The sequence below is a fragment of the Saccopteryx bilineata genome, chromosome 1, assembly GCF_036850765.1.
Source record: "Saccopteryx bilineata isolate mSacBil1 chromosome 1, mSacBil1_pri_phased_curated, whole genome shotgun sequence".
Lineage (NCBI taxonomy): Eukaryota > Metazoa > Chordata > Mammalia > Chiroptera > Emballonuridae > Saccopteryx > Saccopteryx bilineata.
This window is the reverse complement of record NC_089490.1, coordinates 60,869,595-60,891,446: the sequence shown is the minus strand read 5'-3', so window position 1 is coordinate 60,891,446 and position 21,852 is coordinate 60,869,595. Positions and strand designations below refer to the sequence as shown.

The window sequence follows — 21,852 nt, the reverse complement described above, 5'->3', positions numbered from 1 at the left end:
AAAAAAGAGGGAACCACTAAAAGAAGAAAAAAGAAAGGAGAGAGAGAGAGAGAGTTAAGGGTTTTGGAGTGCAACCCTCATAGAGAGAAAGGAAGAGAAGAGAAATGATAATGGGAGATGTAACACTTATGGGTAGTGTAGTTCAGGGAGAGGAGAGAGTAAGACCGGTAGAGAGTTAATCGGCCAAATTGGAGGAGGAAAAAAAAGTCTCAAGAATGAAGATAAGAGAAACAAACGAACAAATATAATAAAATGGGATAGGTTATAAAGTCTGCAGGTTATTCTTGATTTTGAGAGGTTATCTTCTTGCTTTTTCTTTTCTCTCCCTCTTCCTGGTTGGTGACTCTGTACCCCGGGTTCTGCCCCTTTGGCACGCTCAGGTAGAGGTTTGCAGTTGATAAGTCTCTATGGCAATGTCATGTATTGTGCTTTATTCTCGTTGGGAGTCGAGGCTCATTAGCATTTATAGGCTCCGACAGTGAGAGAGTCCGTGTTCCTGGAGCCTTTCTCCTAGTCTTTCCTTCCTCAATTAGTAGCCTGATAGTCCAGGTATGGGGTTGCTGCTGCCTCTGCCTGGATAGTAAGAGGCTCAAATTGCTGGCAACTCCCCACTCTATTTCCACTCAGCACAGGGCTCTGGGTAAGGCTCAGTCAGTCAGAGCTGCTAGCATAATCAGGCGGGCTTTCCGCCCACTCGAAGACCTCTGGCTCTGCCACTCTATCCGGTAACACAAGCGGGCGCCCACTTCCGGGGTGCTTGGAGGAAACTCTCACTCACTGTCTGCAACCAGGATTTCCGGCCAGCAGTCTCACGCTCTGAGTGAAACCCCCAACCGCAGGGAAAAGTTGCAGCGTTGGAATTGAGTCTCGCTCCGTCCCCGTGTGCGGCTTTTGCAAGGCGCTGGGGCGGCCCGAGATTCCGCTTTGGCCCACACAAAGGCCCCTGACTCTGCCCCTCTGTGCGATAACACGGGCGCGCACTGCCGAGGCACTCGGAGGAATCGCTCACTCCTTATCTGCGCGCGCAAACCAGGATATGAGGCCGGCTGCGGTTCCCTCTGAGTGAAACAGCCTCCAGCACGGAAAATCTCCACCGTTGGGATTAGTTCTCACTCCCTCCCGTGCGTGGCTTTCCCAGGGCGCTGGGGCTGCCCAGAGACTCTGCCCTCAGCCCACAGAAAGGCCTCTGACCCTGCCTCTCCGTGGGGCAACACGGGCACCCACTTCCGCGGCTTAGGAAGAAATCTCTCTTCCACTAACTGCGCACCGACCAGGAGACCGGGTAAAATGGCCTCTCCGCTTGTCTTTCTTTGTTTGGGTTTGGCGCGAGTGTTAGCTTGTATTGCCCGGGTTGCCACAGGATCAGATTTTCCTCGGCTTGGATCTCTGAGCCACAGCCTGGTTCGGCCGTTTTTGCTGCGGCGGCCTGGATCTATTCACCCCCTTTGCCCGCCTCAGTTTCTATATTCACAGTTACCAGAAAAAGCCGCCCTGTTTAGGTTAGTGAGGAAGGCGGAGCATTTCTTACTCCCTATTTCCTTCGGGGTTTGGTTATATATTTAGCCAATTTTTCACTCAATCATACCTTTGGGTGTATTGCGAAGAATCTGGAAGCTCCAAGTATAGGTTTTTCTGTTTCTGGTTGAAGATCTTGTTGAGTTTTGGGGGAGATTTATCGGTATCGCTTCCTACTCCGCCATTACTCTGACGTCATCTTGATAGAGAAGATCTTAAAGGTGTAAAAATGAAAATAGTTATATGGTGATTATAATAATCTTCCCCCATTTTTTTGTTCATATGCATTTAAAAAAATGTCATATGCCAATTATATATCAGTTAAAAGAATGAAATTTATTATTAGTCATGTGAGTACTAACTGGAATAGTCAAGACTGGAAATTGAAACAAGGCTTTCTAGTAGAGATTACTAACCTACTGCATAGCTATAATGCTTCAGTGCAGTGATTTTCAACCATTTTCATTTTATGGCACATATAAATTACTGAAAATTCTGCAGCACACCAAAAAAATATGTTTTTTGTTAATCTGGCAAAAAAATAGGTATAACTTTGATTCATTCACACTGAATGAATCAGCTATTGTTTGGCTGTTGTCATTTTTTTATTTGACAGTCTAAGGGAAAAGAGGTAAGTGCCTCTGACTAAATAATAGTCAAGTATTCTATGTTTTAAAAACTCTTGTGGCACACCCATTGAAAATCGTTGCTGTAGTGTATAGGTTTATGATTTTTATATATTTAAAACATGATATAATGCAGCAGCTCAACTTAAAAACTATGAGAATTGTATAATATTAGAATTGGAAGGGACTTTGAAGTTTATCTCATCTAATCTGTCCTCCAGTATAGAAATCTATAAAAGAAAATCATTTAACCTATACTTGAATACTTCTAAGAATTGAAGAAATCAGCACTTTGTGACATAGATTAGTATCAAACTGGAGTCAGTTCTTATTGTTACAAAGTTCTCAAGCAGCATTTTAAGAAAAAAAATGATGGGACTTGATGAAAAAAATGTATAAGAAAAATACAGAGTAAGGAAAGCTACATAAATAAGTCAAAAGTAGAGGAGTAAGCGATGGGTAGAGAGCATGATAAAGTTTTTTAATAGTTGTTAAGGGGAACTATTTGGACCAGGAAAAGAGAATATTTATTAAGAATTTACTTACTGCCTGACCGGCGGTGGCACGGTGGATAGAGCGGAGGACCCAGGTTCGAGACCACGAGGTCACCAGCTTTAGCACAGGCTCATCTGGTTTGAGCAAGGTTCACCAGCTTGAGCCCAAGGTCGCTGGCTCAATCCAAGGGGTCATTCAGTCTGCTGTAGCCCCCCGGTCAAAGCACATAGAGAAAGCAATCACTGAACAACTAAGGTGCCACAATGAAAAATTGATGCTTCTCATCTCTCCCTTCCTGTCTGTCTATCCCTGTCTGTCCCTCTCTCTGACTCTCTCTCTGTCACACACACAAAAAAAGGATTTACTTACCATGTTAATTAAGTGTTTTCACATATTGGCTCAATTAGTTTCACACCAGCCCTGTTTGGTAAGCCTGTTAACTTTAATCTGTGGATGAGGAAACTCAGATACCAAGAGTAATTTTCCAATTATATAGTTAGTCAAGTATATAGCCAGGATTGAAAATTAGACATCAGTTCAAAAAGCCTAGGTTCAATCTTTTAGTTGGGTTTGTAAAGTAATAAAGTGCTAAGAAAAAGTAGGAATACAGTCTGAGTACCATCTAAAGAAGGTGGTTCCTGTTGCTGGGACTACATAGGTTGGGAAAGTCTAGAATTTCGGAAGTTGGAAGAGAAGTAGCTGCAGTAATTTAAGTCAGATATACATATTGGTGAGGGATTTTTTGCAGAAAACTCGATCTACTCTAGTGAAAGCAGGAAGGGATTTACTACAGGATATTGACTAATTTACAGAGTTGTTGGGAGTGCTGCAGAAGCTTGGATAACTAGTGACTCCTAAAAAACTTGGCCATCAAGGAACATCTGTCTTTTCTGCAATCACTTCCGCTGCCCTAGAATCATGCTACCACAGCCATAGTTGGGAACTCCCACTAATCAAGCCCTGCCTTCTATAATTCGTACTAGCAAAAGAAGCAGCTTCATTCATTCCCTGTTTTTCAACTACCTTGGAGGTCATAGGACAGGATACCAGGCCCTCTATTAGTGATGCCACATACATGCACACGCACTGTCTTCACAACTATGCTTGTCAGAAGAAGTAGAAGTAGATCCCCTTCCACCTCATTTCCACCTTCTAAATCTCAGGCAACGTGTTCTGATTGCACAAAACTAAATGAGTTCTGGAGCCCTAAGTGCAAGAGATTCTGGGAAATATAATTTTTAGGTTTCCACCCTCTGCAATATGTTGAGAGCACACTAGAAGGAGAGCAGAATAGATTTTTGAATATCAAATTAGTATTGGCAGTTCCGAGAGGCCTTGGACGTGTGTGCTGTTACAGAGCAGGCATGAGATGGACTTCAGTGACTGAGAGAAGATAAAGTGAACTGTTTAGAAATAAAAGCAGTATGGCTCAGGTTCTTCAGTGCACAGCCAAATTACTTCTTGTTAATAACTAAGATGGTGTTATTTTCTGTCCTTGGGATTAATGTGTAATAGCAATTACTCTAATGTGTTCCCAACTCCCATTAATGTTAATGAAAATTCTGTTCTTGTGAAAGTTAGGAGATTTCTGGTAATTACTGCCTCCACAATAACTCCATACTTTTTATAACATAGATTAATATTTTAGTAAAACAATAATGAATGTTTTAGTAAAAATAATTGAGTTGGTAAATTTGCCAGAAGCATTTTCTGTTTTACTTTGATAATAGAGAAACACATAATTCTTACACCAGAATGGATAACAAGAGAAACTGTATATTTTATTCATTACTAGGAAATTTCATTGCAAATCTCAAAGAAGCTTTAGGACATCAAGTAACCAGAATAAATTACCTTGGAGATTGGGGAATGCAGTTTGGTAAGTTGGAGATTTTATTTTTCGTATCACTCTTAAATTTAATATGTTTTACTATCATGTCACTAGATCATCTGGCTAGAATATAGGCAGAATCCCATTAGATAAAGTAGTGCCTCCTACCTATTTTTTTTCCTGATGGCTCTTTTGCATATATCTTATATTCTATTTATTAGGGTAATTCGCACCTCACAAGTAATTTTGGAGGAGGAAACCATGTATTCAGAGAAACACCTGATAAATACAGGCTTTTGTGACTAAGAAAAATAGCTTGTATTTGTGAGTTAATTGTGGAAGTGAGTATACAGGGAGGAAGTTAAGTCTGGCTATATACGCCCTTTTCAACCACAGCCCACTACTTTTGTAAATATAGTTTAAATTTTTTTAATCAATTTTAGAGAAAGAGAAAGACAGAGAAAAAACACTTTCTTGTTCCACTTATTTATGCATTCATTGGTTGATTCATATGTGCCCGACCGGGTGTCAAACCTGCAATCTTGGAATATTGGGACGTTGCTTTAATCAACTGAGCTATCCAGCTAGGGCTCCCACCATTCTTAAAACAAGGGAAGCCCAGCCTCCCAGGGCCATCCTACATGAAGGGTGATCTGTTTTTATATTCTGGGCCAGTGGACTAGAGGAAAAACAAAGAGAGGAAGACAGGGGTGAGACCAAGACAGATGAGTGCCTCAGATTATCTCCAGTGTTAAAAGAGTTAGTCAGAATCATTCCTAGCTCATATATACCAGTAATAAGTGTAGAAGAGCAAGAGAAATATGGTTGCTAAGAAAGGCAAGGACTGGTAGCATGTGAGATGCAAACTTATAAAAATATTTAGCAACTACTATGTGTGTTTTAAGATCCAGCTTTCTAGTGTCACCTCTACATTCTGACACACAGACATATCCTTGCCCACCTTTTCACATCACTAAGTTCCTAGTTCCCAGCCCTATTCAGATAGGCTTCTGTCTTATTGTGCTTCTCTCCCTGCTAGATGATATGTTTTTTGAAGGCATGAAGTATGTCTTAATTATTTTTGTATCCATAGTGCTTGGCACAAAAAAAGGCACTTAGAATGATGAAGGACTTGATCCTGGGAAGTATTTTACAATATTAATCCAAAAGAAAGGGTAGGTAATATTTTAAAGGTTCTATAAAATGCATTGTGCACTGCCAGTTCATTTTTTTTTTTTTTGCACAGCCAGTTCTAAAGTTCACTGTTAATATTGTTTCATATCTAGTGAAATGAAATCAAAGTTTCCAAAAGCCAGACTTATCATGATCTTCTCTTATGAATATTATCCTTTCAATTAATAAAAATATTTTTTAGACCTTAAAAAGGGTAGAACTTGAACCTGTTAGCAGTATACTTATACTCACCATAGAGGAATCAGAAAACACGTCCTGCATTTTAAAAGTCTACCTGCAGTTCACAATAGCTGGTAATCAGAGGTTTAGACTCTAGGCTCAACAGTCAGATTTAATATATGGTGTCCACTTTATATTAGTTTGACCAATTTAGGCATTTCACAGGCATTAGCAAATATGTGATTATGGTATTCATGAAATTTTAGCTGCAGGATTTATTATAGCTTTTATTCTCTAAAGGACTATAGTGGTTAATGATCTGTCAACATTTCCATTATAACCATCATTGTTGAAGAGTTTTAATTTTGGCTGTTTCAGCTATCCCCTATTGAAAGTTGGCAGACATTCCTAGGCACAGAATTAGAATTTGAAACTATATTAGGTGAAATGTTAAAGGGAATTGGCCTTTAGTTTTCCTGTTTCTGTTTTTTTAGAATACTCTGGGCATCTTTCCATACCCTGCTTGCTCCTAGTACCCTGAATCACAATCATATTTGCTTTTGCTTGAAAGTGCATAGAGCTGGTACATATTTCAGGCATCCTTTTAGTTCCTGTCTAAGCTCCAAAGTACCGTTTATCCATGTGTTTGGTAGCATCCCACTTTCCGCTGAGTCTATAGAAAAACATATTCCAGTCAGCAAGGCCCAGTTGCAACATCTCCTTTAGAACTGAAGCTTGGTAATTGATACCGTTGTAGAAACAGATGGTTTTTAAATAAACTACCTTTTATTGCTGTTGGCCCCAAGCTGCAGATATATTTTCAAACTGAAATTGTGATCATCTTTTAGCAAAATATCTTGAGTATAAATAGTCACAGTTCATAGTAGGCATTTTCATTGCTGGTTTGTGAACTGTGATTACTATTTAAAAAAACAAAACATAAAAAGGTTCACTCTGGCCAGATAGTTTGGTTGGTTTAGACCATCATCCTGAAATGCAGAAGTTGCCAGTTCGATCCTTGGTCAGGGCACATACAGGAACAGATTGATGTTCCCTTCTCTCTCCTGCTTTCTCTCTTCCTCTCTCTCTCAAGTCAATAAAGTTAACATTAAAAAAAATTAACACTGTCTCTGAATACTGAATTTATCATCAAAGACTAAAAAAGAAAAAGTCATTGACAAAAGACAAAAATATGGCCAAATATAAGAGTTTTGTTGCTTGGTTACCTTCAAGGAGAGAGGTAACCAGGGATGTTTCAAATTTTGTCCTTTATTGTTTTAATTCAGTTATTTGTTTAAGAACTAATATTATAGTTCCCAGATGATATCTACCTTTGCATAATTTTAACATCTAAAACTTTAAAGTTTTGAGATGACTTGCCATCAGTTTCTTTTCACAGATTTTGAGTTCCCCATGCCCAGCATCATAATGTTTTCTCCAGAGAAGCTGCTCAACAAATGCTTCTTTTATTGTGTCTGCTAGGGAGATGTTGAGCACAGTTGGTCCAAAGATGGATTAGGTTTAGCCCCTGCCTTTGATGAGCTCATAGTCTATTATGTTCTGTAAAATTAATTTCAGTAATTGATCTATTTCAATATATTGACTTTGTGATTCAGTGTATTAACTCTGACTTGTGTCAGATAATGAGGTAGCAGAAGGTAATAGCATGTGTTTTGCAATGTTCTCAAGACACATAATTATGAAAAATTGATCTTTTATAGAACCATACTTGTTCCCTGTCATGACTGTTCTCTGCTGTTCCATTTCATAATGTTTTCATTTACGGATTATTGTGTAGGTCTTCTGGGAACTGGCTTCCAACTGTTTGGGTATGAAGAAAAACTTCAGTCCAATCCTTTACAGCATCTTTTTGAAGTAAGTTGTCAAGAAACAATATTATAAAATGCTTCAACATTTTTTTTTCAGAGTACTATGCAATTTGGTGACACATTTTTAGTCCCAGAAGTTTTAACAAATGTTCCTTAAAACAAGGAACCAAACTATCAAAAATGTTGCTTTTATTTTATGGAGCTTTTAGTTTTCAAATCCAAATGTTCTTTTATTACTATTTTAGTTGATTGTGGACAATAGTTATCCAGGTATAGAATCTTCTTAGAGTAAACACATGGGATAACAATTTAATACAAAGATTTCTCAAGTTTTGTCAGTTTATATTACTCTTTTCTTCATGGTAGTAACTATAATTCATTTGGACTTGAAAAACATGAGAATATACTTTTTTTGCTCTTGTTTTGGTGTTGAGGAAGATAGGTATATTTCTCTATAAATTTCTGTGTGCTTTTTAAATTTCTATCTTTCAATTCCTTTTTCTGACTTTTGCCCAATTCACCCTCCTTTCTGTTCTACTTCATTTAGTCCCTGTGTTTTCCTGTCATCAGGCCTTCCGGAGATTATCAGTATAACAGTATAACTCTTCTGTCTTGTTAATCTCCAGGGATGTGTTTCTTTTTCATTGCCTCAGTTATTATTTTTAGGCTTCACCATAAAACATCAGATACACCATCAGCCATGTTGGTGACAGACCAGGGGATCAGACTAATGATGCTGTGCCTGTGTATGAGGAGGAACATGTGCCAAAATAATGCTTTCTTCCTCCTGCCAAAGCCACAGAGAGTGCTTCATTACTTTTCTTTTTGTTAAATGGTTTTACTCCTGCAGCTGGCTTTATAGTTAAACTTAACAAAAATACATTCTAATTCTTAAAGATCTTTAAAGGTTTGTCATTTCTTCCCGATTCCATGCCTACACTGCAGTTTAAATTCCTACATTTTGATATATAACATTAACCAAAAGACTTTTTTCTCCCATTAAGAGTTTTATTGATTGGCAAGAATTTAAGAATGAATAATTCTGTATGGTTTCTGGAAATAAAGCATGCCACTTCAGTGCCTCTAATCTTTACTGCATCATTTTGTTAACTTTGAATAATGATGAGTATTTTTTACCACAAGCTTTGTGAACCTTTGGATTCCAACACAGGCAATTTGCTCCCAAGTGCTCTATGTACTACATTACACCCCCCCTCCCCCGGGCACTGCGGAGTGCCTTTTGAGCCATTTCTTTCATTGGTTGTAGTTACTTACAAAACATTTTCTTTCTTTCATCCTCAAATTGCTGTAAGAGGGATGCAATTAGTAATCTAGTTTTGGCAGTTTCAACCTTCTGGCATGTTTGTTTGAATTTGGCTTAAGTCACCTAGTAGCAGAATTTGTGGCCTGTACCCCTTTAAATTGTGCCATGATCAGTATCCCCATTTCAGTGTCTCAGCCAGGTTAGAAATGATATTTTCTGATAGTTTTAGCATATCTTTTCTATGATGAAAGTAATTACCACCTGTGGTCATTTCTCTACTGCATTTTGGTGCTTTGCTTCATTACTAGTTATTCTCCATACCTGGAGTCATTCTTTGCTGATGACATTTGGCTATGTTGTACATAAACTTAGGCCTTTTGTGGGACAGCATTTGAAATGTTTTCTTTAGTTTTAATTTGTTTTCATGAAATAGGTAAGTGATTTTATAATAGTTCCTTCAAAATGGCTGATGAGTTAAACAAATAATATATTTGCTGTTTGAAATAAGGACATTTGTAATAATTTTGGAACACATACAAAAAGCCTTTCCACTTACATTGAAAAGTAATTTCTTATGGTAAAAAATTAATAAGTGTTATGTCTAAATCATGGGTATACAGGTGTCATTATTTACTTTTAATTATAATTTTTTGAAGAAGTTTATCAGGATTTGAACTACTTGAATGGACCTTAATAACATCGAATACTGCACCTTTAGGAATTTTTAACAGCCTTTTTATTTTGCTTCAGAACATTTTAGAATTTGACTCATTGCATGTTGCTTATTAATATGAATTTTTTGTTTTTTGTTTTGTTTTTAATTTTATTTAGAAAATTAAATTTAACTGGTTGACATTGATAAAAGTACATAGGTTTCAGGTAAACATTTCTATAATATTTGAAATGTTGATTATGTTGTATGCCCATCACCCAAAGTCAAATCGTTTTCCATCACCTTATATTTGTCCCTCTTTATACCCTTTCCACCCCTCCCCCACATCTTCCTCCTCCTGGTAACCATGTCACTTTTATCTATGTCCATGAGTCAGTTTTATATGCTACCTATGTGTGAAATCATACAGTTTTTAGCTTTTTGTGATTTAGTTATTTCACTCAGTATAATGTTCTCAAGGACCATCCATGTTGTAGTAAATGTCACTATGTCACTCTTTCTTATGGCTGAGTAGTATTCCATTGTATATATGTACCACATCTTCTTAACGAGTCCTCTATTGAGGGACACTTTGCTGTTTCCATCTCTTGACCATTGTGAATAATGCTGCAGTGAACATGGGGGTGCATGTGTCTTTACATACCAGTGTTTTTGAGTCTTTGGGGTAGATAGCCAGTAGAGGGATTACTGGGTCAAATGAGAGTACTATTCTTAATTTTTTGAGAAACCACCACACTTTCTTCCATAATGGTTGTACTAATTTGCATTCCCACTAGTAGCAAATGAGGGTTCCTTTTTCTCCACAGCCTCTCCAACACTTGTTATTACCTGTCTTGTTGATAATAGCTAATCTAACAGATGTGAGGTGGTATCTCAATGTAGTTTTTTTTTTTGTTTTTTTTTTTTTCATTTTTCTGAAGCTGGAAACAGGGAGCTGTTTACAACAACAGCTCTGATAATGAGTTAATATCTGAACTATGTATATAATACCACCTGTGGTCATTTCTCTACTGCATTTTGGTGCCCAGCAGGGGGCAATGCTCTGCCCATCCTGGGCGTCGCCGTGTTGCGACCAGAGCCACTCTAGCACCTGAGGCAGAGGCCACAGAGCCATCCCCAGCGCCCGGGCCATCTTTGCTCCAATGGAGCCTTGGCTGCAGGAGGGGAAGAGAGAGACAGAGAGGAAAGCGCGGCGGAGGGGTGGAGAAGCAAATGGGCGCTTCTCCTGTGTGCCCTGGCCAGGAATCGAACCCGGGTCCTCTGCACGCTAGGCCGACGCTCTACCGCTGAGCCAACCGGCCAGGGCTCAATGTAGTTTTGATTTGCATTTCTTCTGTTGGCCATTTGTATGTCCTCTTGGGAGAAGTATCTGTTCAGGTCCTCTTCCCATTTTTTAATTGGATTGTTTGCTTGTTTGTTGCTAAGCTTTGTGAGTTCTTTATATACATAGTTCAGATATTAACTCATTATCAGAGCTGTTATTTGTAAATATCTCCCATTTAGTTGGCTGCCTATTAGTTTTGTTTTTAGTTTCTTTTGCTGCGGAGAAGTTTAGTTTGATGTAGTCCCATTCATTCATTTTTGTCTTTTCTTCCCTTGCCTTTGGGGTCAAATTCATAAATTGCTCTGTACTGCCAAGGTCCATGAGCTTAGTAGCTATGTTTTCTTCTATGTAATGTATTGTTTCAGATCTTATATTTAGGTCTTTGATCCATTTTGAATTAATTATTGTGCAGAGGGACAAACTGTAGTCAAGTTTCATTTCTTTGCATGTGGCTTTCCAATTTTCCCAGCACCATGTATTGGAGAGACTTTCTTTTCTCCCTGTGTGTTTTTGGCTCCTTTGTCAAAGATGATTTGTCCATACATACGTGGTTTTATTTCTGGGCTCTCAATTCTGTGCCATTGGTCTGTATGTCTGTTTTTCTGCCAGTACCATGCTGTTTTAATTACCATGGCTCTATAGTATAATTTGAAGTTAGATAGTGTGATACCTCTGGCTTCCTTCTTTTCTCTCAGGATTTCTTTGGCTCTCTGGGGTTTTTTATGGTTCCGAACAAACTTGGTGATTTTTTGTTTTATTTCTTTAAGAAATGACAGTAGGGTTTTGATTGGGATTACATTAAATTTGTATATTGCTTTGGATTATATGGCCATTTTAATTATCTGATTCTTCCAATCCATGAAAATGGAATATTTTATCATTACATTGTATCTTTTTCAGTTTCTTTCAATAATACTTTGTAATTTTCAGTCTTTAGGTACTTGACATCCTTTGCTAAAGTTTATTCCTAGGTATTTATTTTTTGTGTTGCAATTGTAAAAGGACTTGTTTTTTTTAGTACATTTTCTAAAGTTTCATTGTTAGCATATAGGAAAGTAATAGAATTTTATTGATTTTTATCTTGCAACTTTACTATATTGTTTTATTTTTTCTATTAGTTTTTTGTTGGAATCTTTGGGGTTTTCTATGTACAGGATTGTGTCATCTGCAAAAAATGCTACCTTCTTTCCCGATATGGATGCCTTTTATTTCTGTCTCTTGCCTGATAGCTCTAGCTAAAACTTCCAGAACTAAGTTGCATAAGAGTGGAGAGAGTGGGCAGCCTTGTCTTGTTCCTGATATTAGAGGAAAAATCTGAATTTTTTCACCATTTAGTATGATTTTAGGTGATGGTTTGTCTTATGTGGCCTTTATTATGTTGAGTACTTTTCTTCTATTCCAATTTTATTGAGTGTTTTAAACATAAAGGGATGTTGTATCTTATAGATCTGCCTTTTCTGCACCTATTGATATGATCATATAATTTTTGTTCTTTTTTTGTTGATGTGTTGTGTTACATTGATTGATTTCCATCAATGTGCTCCTGGAATGAATCCCAGTTCATTGTGATGTATTATTTTTTTAATGTGTTATTGTATTCGATATGATAGTGTTTTGTTTAGGATGTTTGCATCTGTGTTCATTAGAGATATTAGTGTGTAGTTTTTTTGTATGTGTGTTGTCCTTGGCCAGGTTTTGGTATGAGGGTTATGTTGGCCTCATAAAATGTATTAGGGAGTGTGCTTCTTCTGTATTTTGGAAGACTTTGAGGATAGGTACCAAATCTTCCTTGACTGTTTGGCAGATTTCACTAATGTAGCCATCTGGCCTTGGACTTCTATTTTTGAGGAGGTTTTAGATAGTTGTTTCTATTTCCTCCTTGCTTTAGGTCTGTTTAGGTGTTCCACTTCTTGCTGACTCAGTCTAGGAATTTATCCATTTCCTGTAGGTTGTAGAATTTGGTGGCATAAAATCTTTCATAGTATTCTACTCTGATCCTTTGTATATCTATGATATCTGGTATTTTCTTCTCATTCATTTGGATTTTGTTTATAGAAGTTCTTTCTCTTTTTTCCTTAGTCCAGTTAGGGGTTGACAATTTTGTTGATCTTTTCAAGGAACAAGCTCTTTGTGTATTAGCTGTTTCTATAGTTTTTTGTTCTCTATTTCATTTAGTTCTGCTGTAATTTTTACTACTTCTTTTCTTCTGTTGGCTTTGGGTTGCCTTTACTCTTCTTTTTCTAGTTCCTTAAGATTTGATGTTAGGTTGTTTTTTTGGGAACTCTCTTTTTTCTTGATGTAAGCCTATAAAGATATTAACTTCCCTCTTATTACTGCTTCTGCTGCATCCCAAAAATTTTGATATGTTGTGTTGTCATTTTCATTTGTCTGTATATATCATTTTATCTCAGCTTTTATTTTTTCTTTAACTCAGTCATTTTTTAAAAACATGTTTAATTTCCACATTTTTGTGGGTTTCTTTTCTTCCTTTTTACTGTTGAATCCTAATTTCAAAGTCTGTGGTCAGAAAATATGCTAGATATAATTTCATTGTGTCTGAATTTGTTGTTAGTTTTGTAGTCCAACATATGGTCTATCCTTGAGAATGTTTTAGGCACAGTAGAGAAGAATGTATAATCTAATGTTTTGGGATGAAATGTCCTTTCAATCTCTGTTATGTTCATTGGTCCAGAGTATTGTTTAAGGTCTATATTTCTTTATTGTTTTTCTGTTTGGATGATCTATCTCAAGCTGTCAATGGTGTGTTGAAATCTTTAAGTATGATTGTGGGTTTTTTTATTCTATTTTTAGATCAGGTGTCATTTATTTTGGTGCTCCCTCATTTGGTGTTTATATATTAAGAAGTGTTATGTCTTTTTGATAGAATGTCCCCTTTATCGTTATGAAATATTCAACTTTCTGAATATTGGGTACTTCTGTTGTCTTGAAGTCAGCATTGTCAGATATGAGTATGGCTACACCTGCTTTTCTTTGGATATTATTTGCTTGGAGAATTGTTTTACAGGCTTTCATATTGAATCTACTTTTGTCCTTGCAGCTTAGATGTGTCTCTAGTTGAAAGCAGCATATGGTTGAGTTTTGCTTTTTGCTCCAATCTGCTACTCTGTGCTTCTTTATAATGAGTTCAGTCCATTTACATTTAGGGTGATTATTGACACTTGAGGATTTCCTATAGCCATTTTATGTTTTGTTTTCTGGTAGCTCTGGGTCTCGTTTGGTTCTTCTTTTTTGTGTTTCTGTCAGATGTTTTTATTTGGTGGTATCAATGTTTCTTTCCCCCGTTTCTTTTTTTTTTAAGCTGTGTATTTAGTAGTGGCTTTTTTGTAGGCGGTTACCATTAGGTCATTAAGAGAAAAATGTTCATATATACAAGAGTCCTTTGTCTTATGAGTGCTTCTGCACTCCATTCTCTTTTGCTATGGTATATCTTTATCTTTTTCCCTTTATGTTACTATTATCACAGATTATCCTTGCTTTTATTGTGATCTTGTTGGAGCTTTTACTTGTACTTTGTATCTGGTCAGATAATCCCATTAAGTATTTTCTGCAGGGATGGTTTTCTGGTGATAAATTCCCTTAGCTGCTGTATGTCTGCAAAAGTTTTTATTTCACCTTCATATTTGAAGGATAACCTTGATAGATATAATATTCTTGGCTAGTAATTCCTCTCTCTCAGTACTTTGAATGTTTCGGTCTACTCGCTTCTTGCTTGTATAGTTTCTGCTGAGAAGTCCAATGATAACCTGATGGGCTTTCCTTTATATGTTATGTTTTTCTTTTCCCTAGCTGCCTTAAAGATTCTTTCTTTGTCATTGATTTTTGACAATTTTATTTTGATAAGCCTTGGAGAAGGTCTTTTTTAGGTTGAGGTAACTCAGCATTCTGTTTACTTCTTGGATTCAAGGCTCTAACTCTTTTCATAGGCTTGGGAAAATCTCATCATTATTTATTCGAATAAGCTCTCCATTCCTCTCTCCCTCTCTTCTTCTGATATACCCATTATTCTTATATTGCTCTTTCTGATGGAGCATCTCATTAAGTATTTTCAGAACTTTAATTTTGACTTCTTGATCATTTAACTCCAAGGTTTCCATGTGATTGAGTTTTTTTTCCTGGAAATCTTCTATTTTCTTTTTGAACTATGTCGATGTCTTGTGTAGCTATGGTATTTGATTTCTTCTTTCTTGATGGAATTTGAGATTGGTATTGTTTATAACAAAAAAGAAAGAACTAAAAATAAGGAAATATTAAAATAAAAAAGAATAAAAAATATAAAAACTTAAAAAATTATGAGAAGTAAAGGAAAACCACAGGAGATGTGACGTCATAGAAATGGCGCCGTGAGGACACGGACCGAAAAATCTCCCCAAAATTTCAACAAGTTCCAACAACCAGAGACAAAAAAACCTATTCTTAGAGCATCCGAGAGTTCCACACCCTGAAGGCGAAGTGCTATCAACAAGACCACCCTCAGATGCCAGTAAGAAAAAGGAAATCAAATATCATGGATACAAAAGAAAGAGAAGTAACACACATAGATGTGGAAAAATCTATGGAGAAAAAATTTAATATATTGGAAACCTTGGAGCTAAATGACAGAGAATTTAAAATAGAAATCCTAAAAATACTCAGAGATATACAAAAAAAAACAAAGAAAGGCAATTAGGGAGCTCAGGAACAAACTCAACGAATACAAAGAATATATTAGCAAGGAAATTGAAACTATAAAAACAAATCAAACAGAGATTAAAAACTCAATTCATGAACTGAAAAACGAGGTAACAAGCTTAGCTAATAGAACAGACCAGATAGAAGATAGGATTAGTGACATAGAAGACAAGCAACTTGAGGCACAATAGAGAGAAGAAGAGAGAGACTCAAAAATTAAAAAAAATGAGAAAGCCCTACAGGAGTTGTCTGACTCCATCAAAAAGAATAACATAAGAATAATAGGTATATCAGAGGGAGAAGAGAGAGAAAATGGAATGGAGAATTTATTCAAACAAATAATAGACGAGAACTTCCCAAGCCTGTGGAAAAAACTAAAGCCTCAAATTCAAGAAGGAAACAGAAGACCGAGTTTTCTTAACCACAACAAACCTACGCCAAAGCACATCATAATGACAATGGCACAAACCAACGACAGAGAAAAAATTCTCAAGGCAGCCAGGGAAAAGAAGAATACAACATATAAAGGAAGGCCTATTAGATTATCATCAGAATTTTCAGCAGAAATTCTACAAGCTAGAAGAGAGTGGGCCCCAATATTTAAAGTACTGAAAGAGAGGAACTTTCAGGAAGAATACTATACCCATCAAAGTTATCCTTCAAGTACGAAGGAGAAATGAAAACATTCACAAATACAGAAAAGATTAAGGAATTTATCATCAGAAAACCCCCACTCCAGGAAATACTAAAGGGAATTTTCCAACCAGATCCAAAGAACAAAACAAAACCACAAGTAAAAGCTCCACCAAGAACACAATAAAACCACATTTAAACTGTGACAACAAAAGCAAAAAAAAAAGGGGGGAGAGGACAGAGATTAACAGTAGCAAAAGATGATGAAGTGCAGAAACACTAGCAAGATAGGGTACTACAATGAATATGGTAGGTACCCTTTTCATTACTTAATGGTAACCACCCTTGAAAAAACCACCACAAAAGCACATGACTTTAAAAAGGTAGCAACAGAGGAAAGAAGCATGGAATACAAACAAACAAAAACAAATGATAGAAAAACAAAAGAGAAGAATCAATCAAGATACAAACTAACAGAAAGTAACTTATAAAATGGCAATAGGGAACCCAAAAGTGTCAATAATTACACTAAACGTAAATGGATTAAACTCACCAATAAAAAGACAGAGTAGCAGAATGGATTAAAAAAAGAAAATCCAACTGTATGCTGCCTACAAGAAACACATCTAAGCAACAAGGATAAAAACAAATTCAAAGTGAAAGGCTGGAAAACAATACTCCAAGCAAATAACATCCAAAAAAAAGCAGGCGTAGCAATACTCATATCTAATAATGCTGACTACAAGACAGCAAAAGTACTCAGAAACAAAAATGGTCATTTCATAATGATTAAGGGGATGCTGAATCAAGAAGACATAACAACCGTTAATATATATGCACCAAACCAAGGAGCACCAAAATATATAAGACAGCTACTTATTGACCTAAAAACAAAAACTGAGAAAAATACAATCATACTTGGAGACCTCAATACACCGCTGACGGCTCTAGATCGGTCAGCCAAACAGAAAATCAATAAAGATATAGTGGCCTTAAACGAAACACTAGAGAACCTGGATATGATAGACATCTACAGGACACTTCATCCCAAAGCGACAGAGTATACATTTTTCTCTAGTGTACATGGAACATTCTCAAGAATTGACCATATGTTGGGCCATAAAAATAATATCAGCAAATTCAGAAAAATTGAAATTGTACCAAGCATATTTTCTGATCATAAAGCCTTGAAACTAGAATTCAACTGCAAAAAAGAGGGAAAAAACCCCACAAAATGTGGAAACTAAACAACATACTTTTAAAAAATGAATGGGTCAAAGAAGAAATAAGGGCAGAGATCAAAAGATATATATAGACAAATGAAAATGACAATATGACATATCAGAATCTATGGGATGTAGCAAAAGCAGTGATAAGAGGAAAGTTCATATCACTTCAGGCCTATATGAACAAACAAGAGATAGCCCAAGTGAACCACTTAACTTCACACCTTAAGTAACTGGAAAAAGAAGAACAAAAACAACCCAAAACTGGCCAAAGAAAGGAGATAATAAAAATCAGAGCAGAAATAAATGAAATAGAGAAAAAAAAATTATAGAAAAAATTAATAGAACAAAGAGCTGGTTCTTTGAAAAGATCAACAAAATTGACAAATCCTTGGCAAGTCTTACCAAGGAAAAAAGAGAAAGAACTCATATAAACAAAATCCAAAATGAAGGAGGAGAAATCACCACGGACATCGTAGATATACAAAGAATTATTATAGATTACTATGAAAAAATTTATGCCACTAAATTCAACAACCTAGAAGAAATGGATAAATGCCTAGAACAATACAACCTTCCTAGACTGAGTCATGAAGAAACAGAAAGCCTAAACAGACCTATTAGTAGAGAAGAAATAGAAAAAACCATTAAAAACCTCCCCAAAAATAAAAGTCCAGGCCCAGAAGGCTATGCTAGTGAATTCTATCAAGCATTCAAAGAAGACTTGGTCCCTATTCTCCAGAAGGTCTTCCAAAAAATTGAAGAAGAAGCCATACTTCCAAACACCTTTTTTGAGGCCAGTATAACCCTCATACCGAAACTAGGCAAGGATGGCACAAAAAAAGAAAACTACAGACCAATATCTCTAATTAATACAGATGCTAAAATACTAAACAAAATACTGGCAAATCAAATACAACAACATATTAAAAAAATAATACATCATGACCAAGTGGGATTCATCCCAGAATCTCAAGGATGGTTCAACATATGTAAAACGGTTAATGTAATACACCACATCAACAAAACAAAGAACAAAAAACACATGATCTTATCAATAGATGCAGAAAAGGCATTTGATAAAATACAACACAACTTTATGTTTAAGACACTCAACAAAATGGGTATAGAAGGAAAATATTTCAACATAATGAAGGCCATATATGATAAACCATCAGCCAACATCATATTAAATGGCATAAAACTGAGGACTTTTTACCTTAAATCAGGAACAAGACAGGGTTGTCCACTCTCTCCACTCTTATTTCACATGGTGCTAAAAGTTCTGGCCAGAGCAATCAGACAAGAGAAAGAAATAAAAGGCATCTATATCGGAAAAGAAGAAGTAAAGGTATCACTTTTTACAGATGTTATGATCCTATACTTTGAAAACCCGAAAGACTCCACAAAAAGTTTACTAGAAACAATAAACCAATACAGTAAGGTCGCAGGATACAAAATTAACATACAAAAGTCCATAGCCTTTCTCTGTGCCAACAATGAAATATTAGAAAACGAACTCAAAAAAATAATCCCCTTCATGATTGCAACAAAAAAAAAAATAAAATACCTAGGAATAAACATAACAAAGAATGTAAAGGACCTATATAACGAAAACTACAAAGCATTGTTAAGGGAAATTGAAAAAGATACAATGAGATGGAAAAATATTCCTTGTTCGTGGGTAGGAAGGATAAATATAATCAAAATGGCCATATTACTCAAAGCAATATATAAATTTAATGCAATTCCCATCAAAATTCCTATGACATTTTTTAAAGAAATGGAGCAAAAAATTTTCAGATTTATATGGAACTATAAAACACCCCGATTAGCCAAAGCCATCCTAAGGAAATAGAATGAAGCTGGGGGCATTACAATACCTGACTTCAAACTATATTATAGGGCCACGATAATCAAAACAGCATGGTATTGGCAGAAAAATAGACACTCAGACCAATGGAACAGAATAGAAAGTCCAGAAATAAAACCACATATATATGGTCAAATAATTTTTGATAAAGGGGCCAACAACACACAATGGAGAAAAGAATGCCTCTTCAACAAATGGTGCTGGGAAAACTGGAAAGCCACATGCAAAAGAATGAAACTCGACTACAGCTTGTCCCCTTGTACGAAAATTAATTCAAAATGGATCAAAGACCTAAATATAAGACCTGAAACAATAAAGTACATAGAAGAAGACATAGGTACTAAACTCATGGACCTGGATTTTAAAGAGCATTTTATGAATTTGACTCCAAAGGCAAGAGAAGTGAAGGCAAAGATAAATGAATGGGACTACATCAGAATTAAAAGTTTTTGCTCAGCAAGAGAAATTGACAACAAAATAAACAGACAGCCAACTGAATGGGAAATGATATTTTCAAACAACAGCTCAGATAAGGGTATAATATCCAAAATATACAAAGAACTTATAAAACTCAACAACAAACAAACAATCCAATAAAAAAAATGGGAAGAGGACATGAACAGACACTTCTCCCAGGAAGAAATACAGATGGCCAACAGATATATGAAGAGATGCTCATCTTCGTTAGTTATTAGAGAAATGCAAATCAAAACTACATTGAGATACCACCTCACACCTGTTAGATTAGCTATTATGAACAAGACCGGTAATAGCAAATGCTGGAGAGGCTATGGAGAAAAAGGAACCCTCATTCACTGTTGGTGGGACTGTAAAGAAGTGCAACCATTATGGAAGAAAGTATGGTGGTTCCTCAAAAAACTGAAAATAGAACTACCTTATGACCCAGCAATCCCTCTAATGGGTACATACCCCAAAAACTCAGAAACATTGATACGTAAAGACACATGCAGCCCCATGTTCACTGCAGCATTGTTCACAGTGGCCAGGACATGGAAACAACCAAAGAGCCCTTCAATAGAGGACTGGATAAAGAAGATATGGCACATATACACTATGGAATACTACTCAGCCATAAGAAATGATGACATCGGATCATTTACAACAAAATGGTGGGATCTCGATAACATTATACAGAGTGAAATGAGTAAATCAGAAAAAAACAAGAACTACATGATTCCACACATTGGTGGGACATAAAAACGAGACTAAGAGACATGGACAAGAGTGTGGTGGTTACGGGGGGAGGGGGGGGGGCGCGGGAGGTAAGGAGGAGAGGCTGAGGGGGAAGGGGAGGGGCACAAAGAAAACTAGATAAAAGGTGACGGAGGACAATCTGACTTTGGGTGTTGTGTATGCAACATAAGTGAATGACAAGATAATCTGGACATGGTGTTTTTGAATATATGTACCCTGATTTATTGATGTCACCCCATTAACATTAATAAAAATTTATAATAAAAAAAAGAAAACCACAGGAAAAAAGATCTAAAGTAAACAAAATAATTAAAAAGAAAATACCCTCAAAAAATAAAATTATAATAATTAAAGAAAATGAAATTCAACAGAGAAAAAAATAATAAGTAAAAAAAAGGAAAAAGGGGCAAAAAAAAAGAAAAAATAAATTTTGGTTTTGAACGGTTTCTTCCAGTAGGTGTCGCTGTATTTCAAGTTTTAGCTATGTGTAGTTTCTGGGCTGTCCTCTGCTGAGATGGTGTGGCAATGATGTAGGCTGGGCCACAGTCACACTGATGGGTGTGGCATGTTTTGAGGGCTTTACAGTTTCAGCTTTAAGGCTTTATGGCTCTAGCAGTGGCAGTCTTAGGCTTTCAGGTACTCCTTCCCATGTCTGAACAGACCTGGGGACCAGACATGTAGCATCTCTGTTCTTCAGGGGAGAGAGTGGTTCCAGAGAGGTAGCTGTGGGGTTTGTCTCTGCCACTCTCCATGCCACAAGTTGAGGGAGGTGGGATCTGGGATGTTGGGGAGCCGCACTTTAGTTTTCTCTTTCTCTGCCAAGTGTGAGCTGCAGGCAGACCATGGGAACACAGTTCATGAACCCACACTCAGGCCGCTTTGGTTTATCTCCCCCTCTGCCCCTCTTTCTCACCATTCCTACGGCAAAAGGAGACCCAGTCACTCTGAGTGTCCCTCTCTGTACCTCTAGAGAAGAAAACAAACAAACCAGTTACTCCAGGTTTGTCTCCTCTCCTCTCCAAAGCCAATTCAAATGCGTTTTATCTTTCACCCCGCTTTTCACCCCATCCCACCTTTAGTCCATATGGTACATGATATTATAGGTGCGCTTGCTGGGTTTCCTTCACTGCGTTATAGTTGTTGACGTTGAAATTTCAAGAGGAGAGATCAGGAGTAATTCTTACGCCACCAGTACTCACATATCATCCGCCAGGATTTCTTCATATAAGGGTTTGTGAACTTGGATGGGAAGAAAAAATTCCACATTATTTTTACTAACTTCTATCAGAAAGCCTTCATTACTATA

The 21,852-nt window shown here is 36.7% G+C and overlaps 1 protein-coding gene across 1 annotated transcript in view; it reads left to right on the top strand.

Annotated features, from left to right (window-relative positions):
- RARS2 (arginyl-tRNA synthetase 2, mitochondrial) overlaps positions 1-21,852 on the top strand; it is a 74,991-nt gene that overhangs the window by 38,716 nt on the left and 14,423 nt on the right. The window contains exons 7-8 of the mRNA XM_066254239.1: positions 4,432-4,515; positions 7,619-7,695. Coding sequence (XP_066110336.1) covers positions 4,432-4,515; positions 7,619-7,695 — 161 coding nt within the window. The remainder of the gene's footprint in view (positions 1-4,431; positions 4,516-7,618; positions 7,696-21,852) is intronic.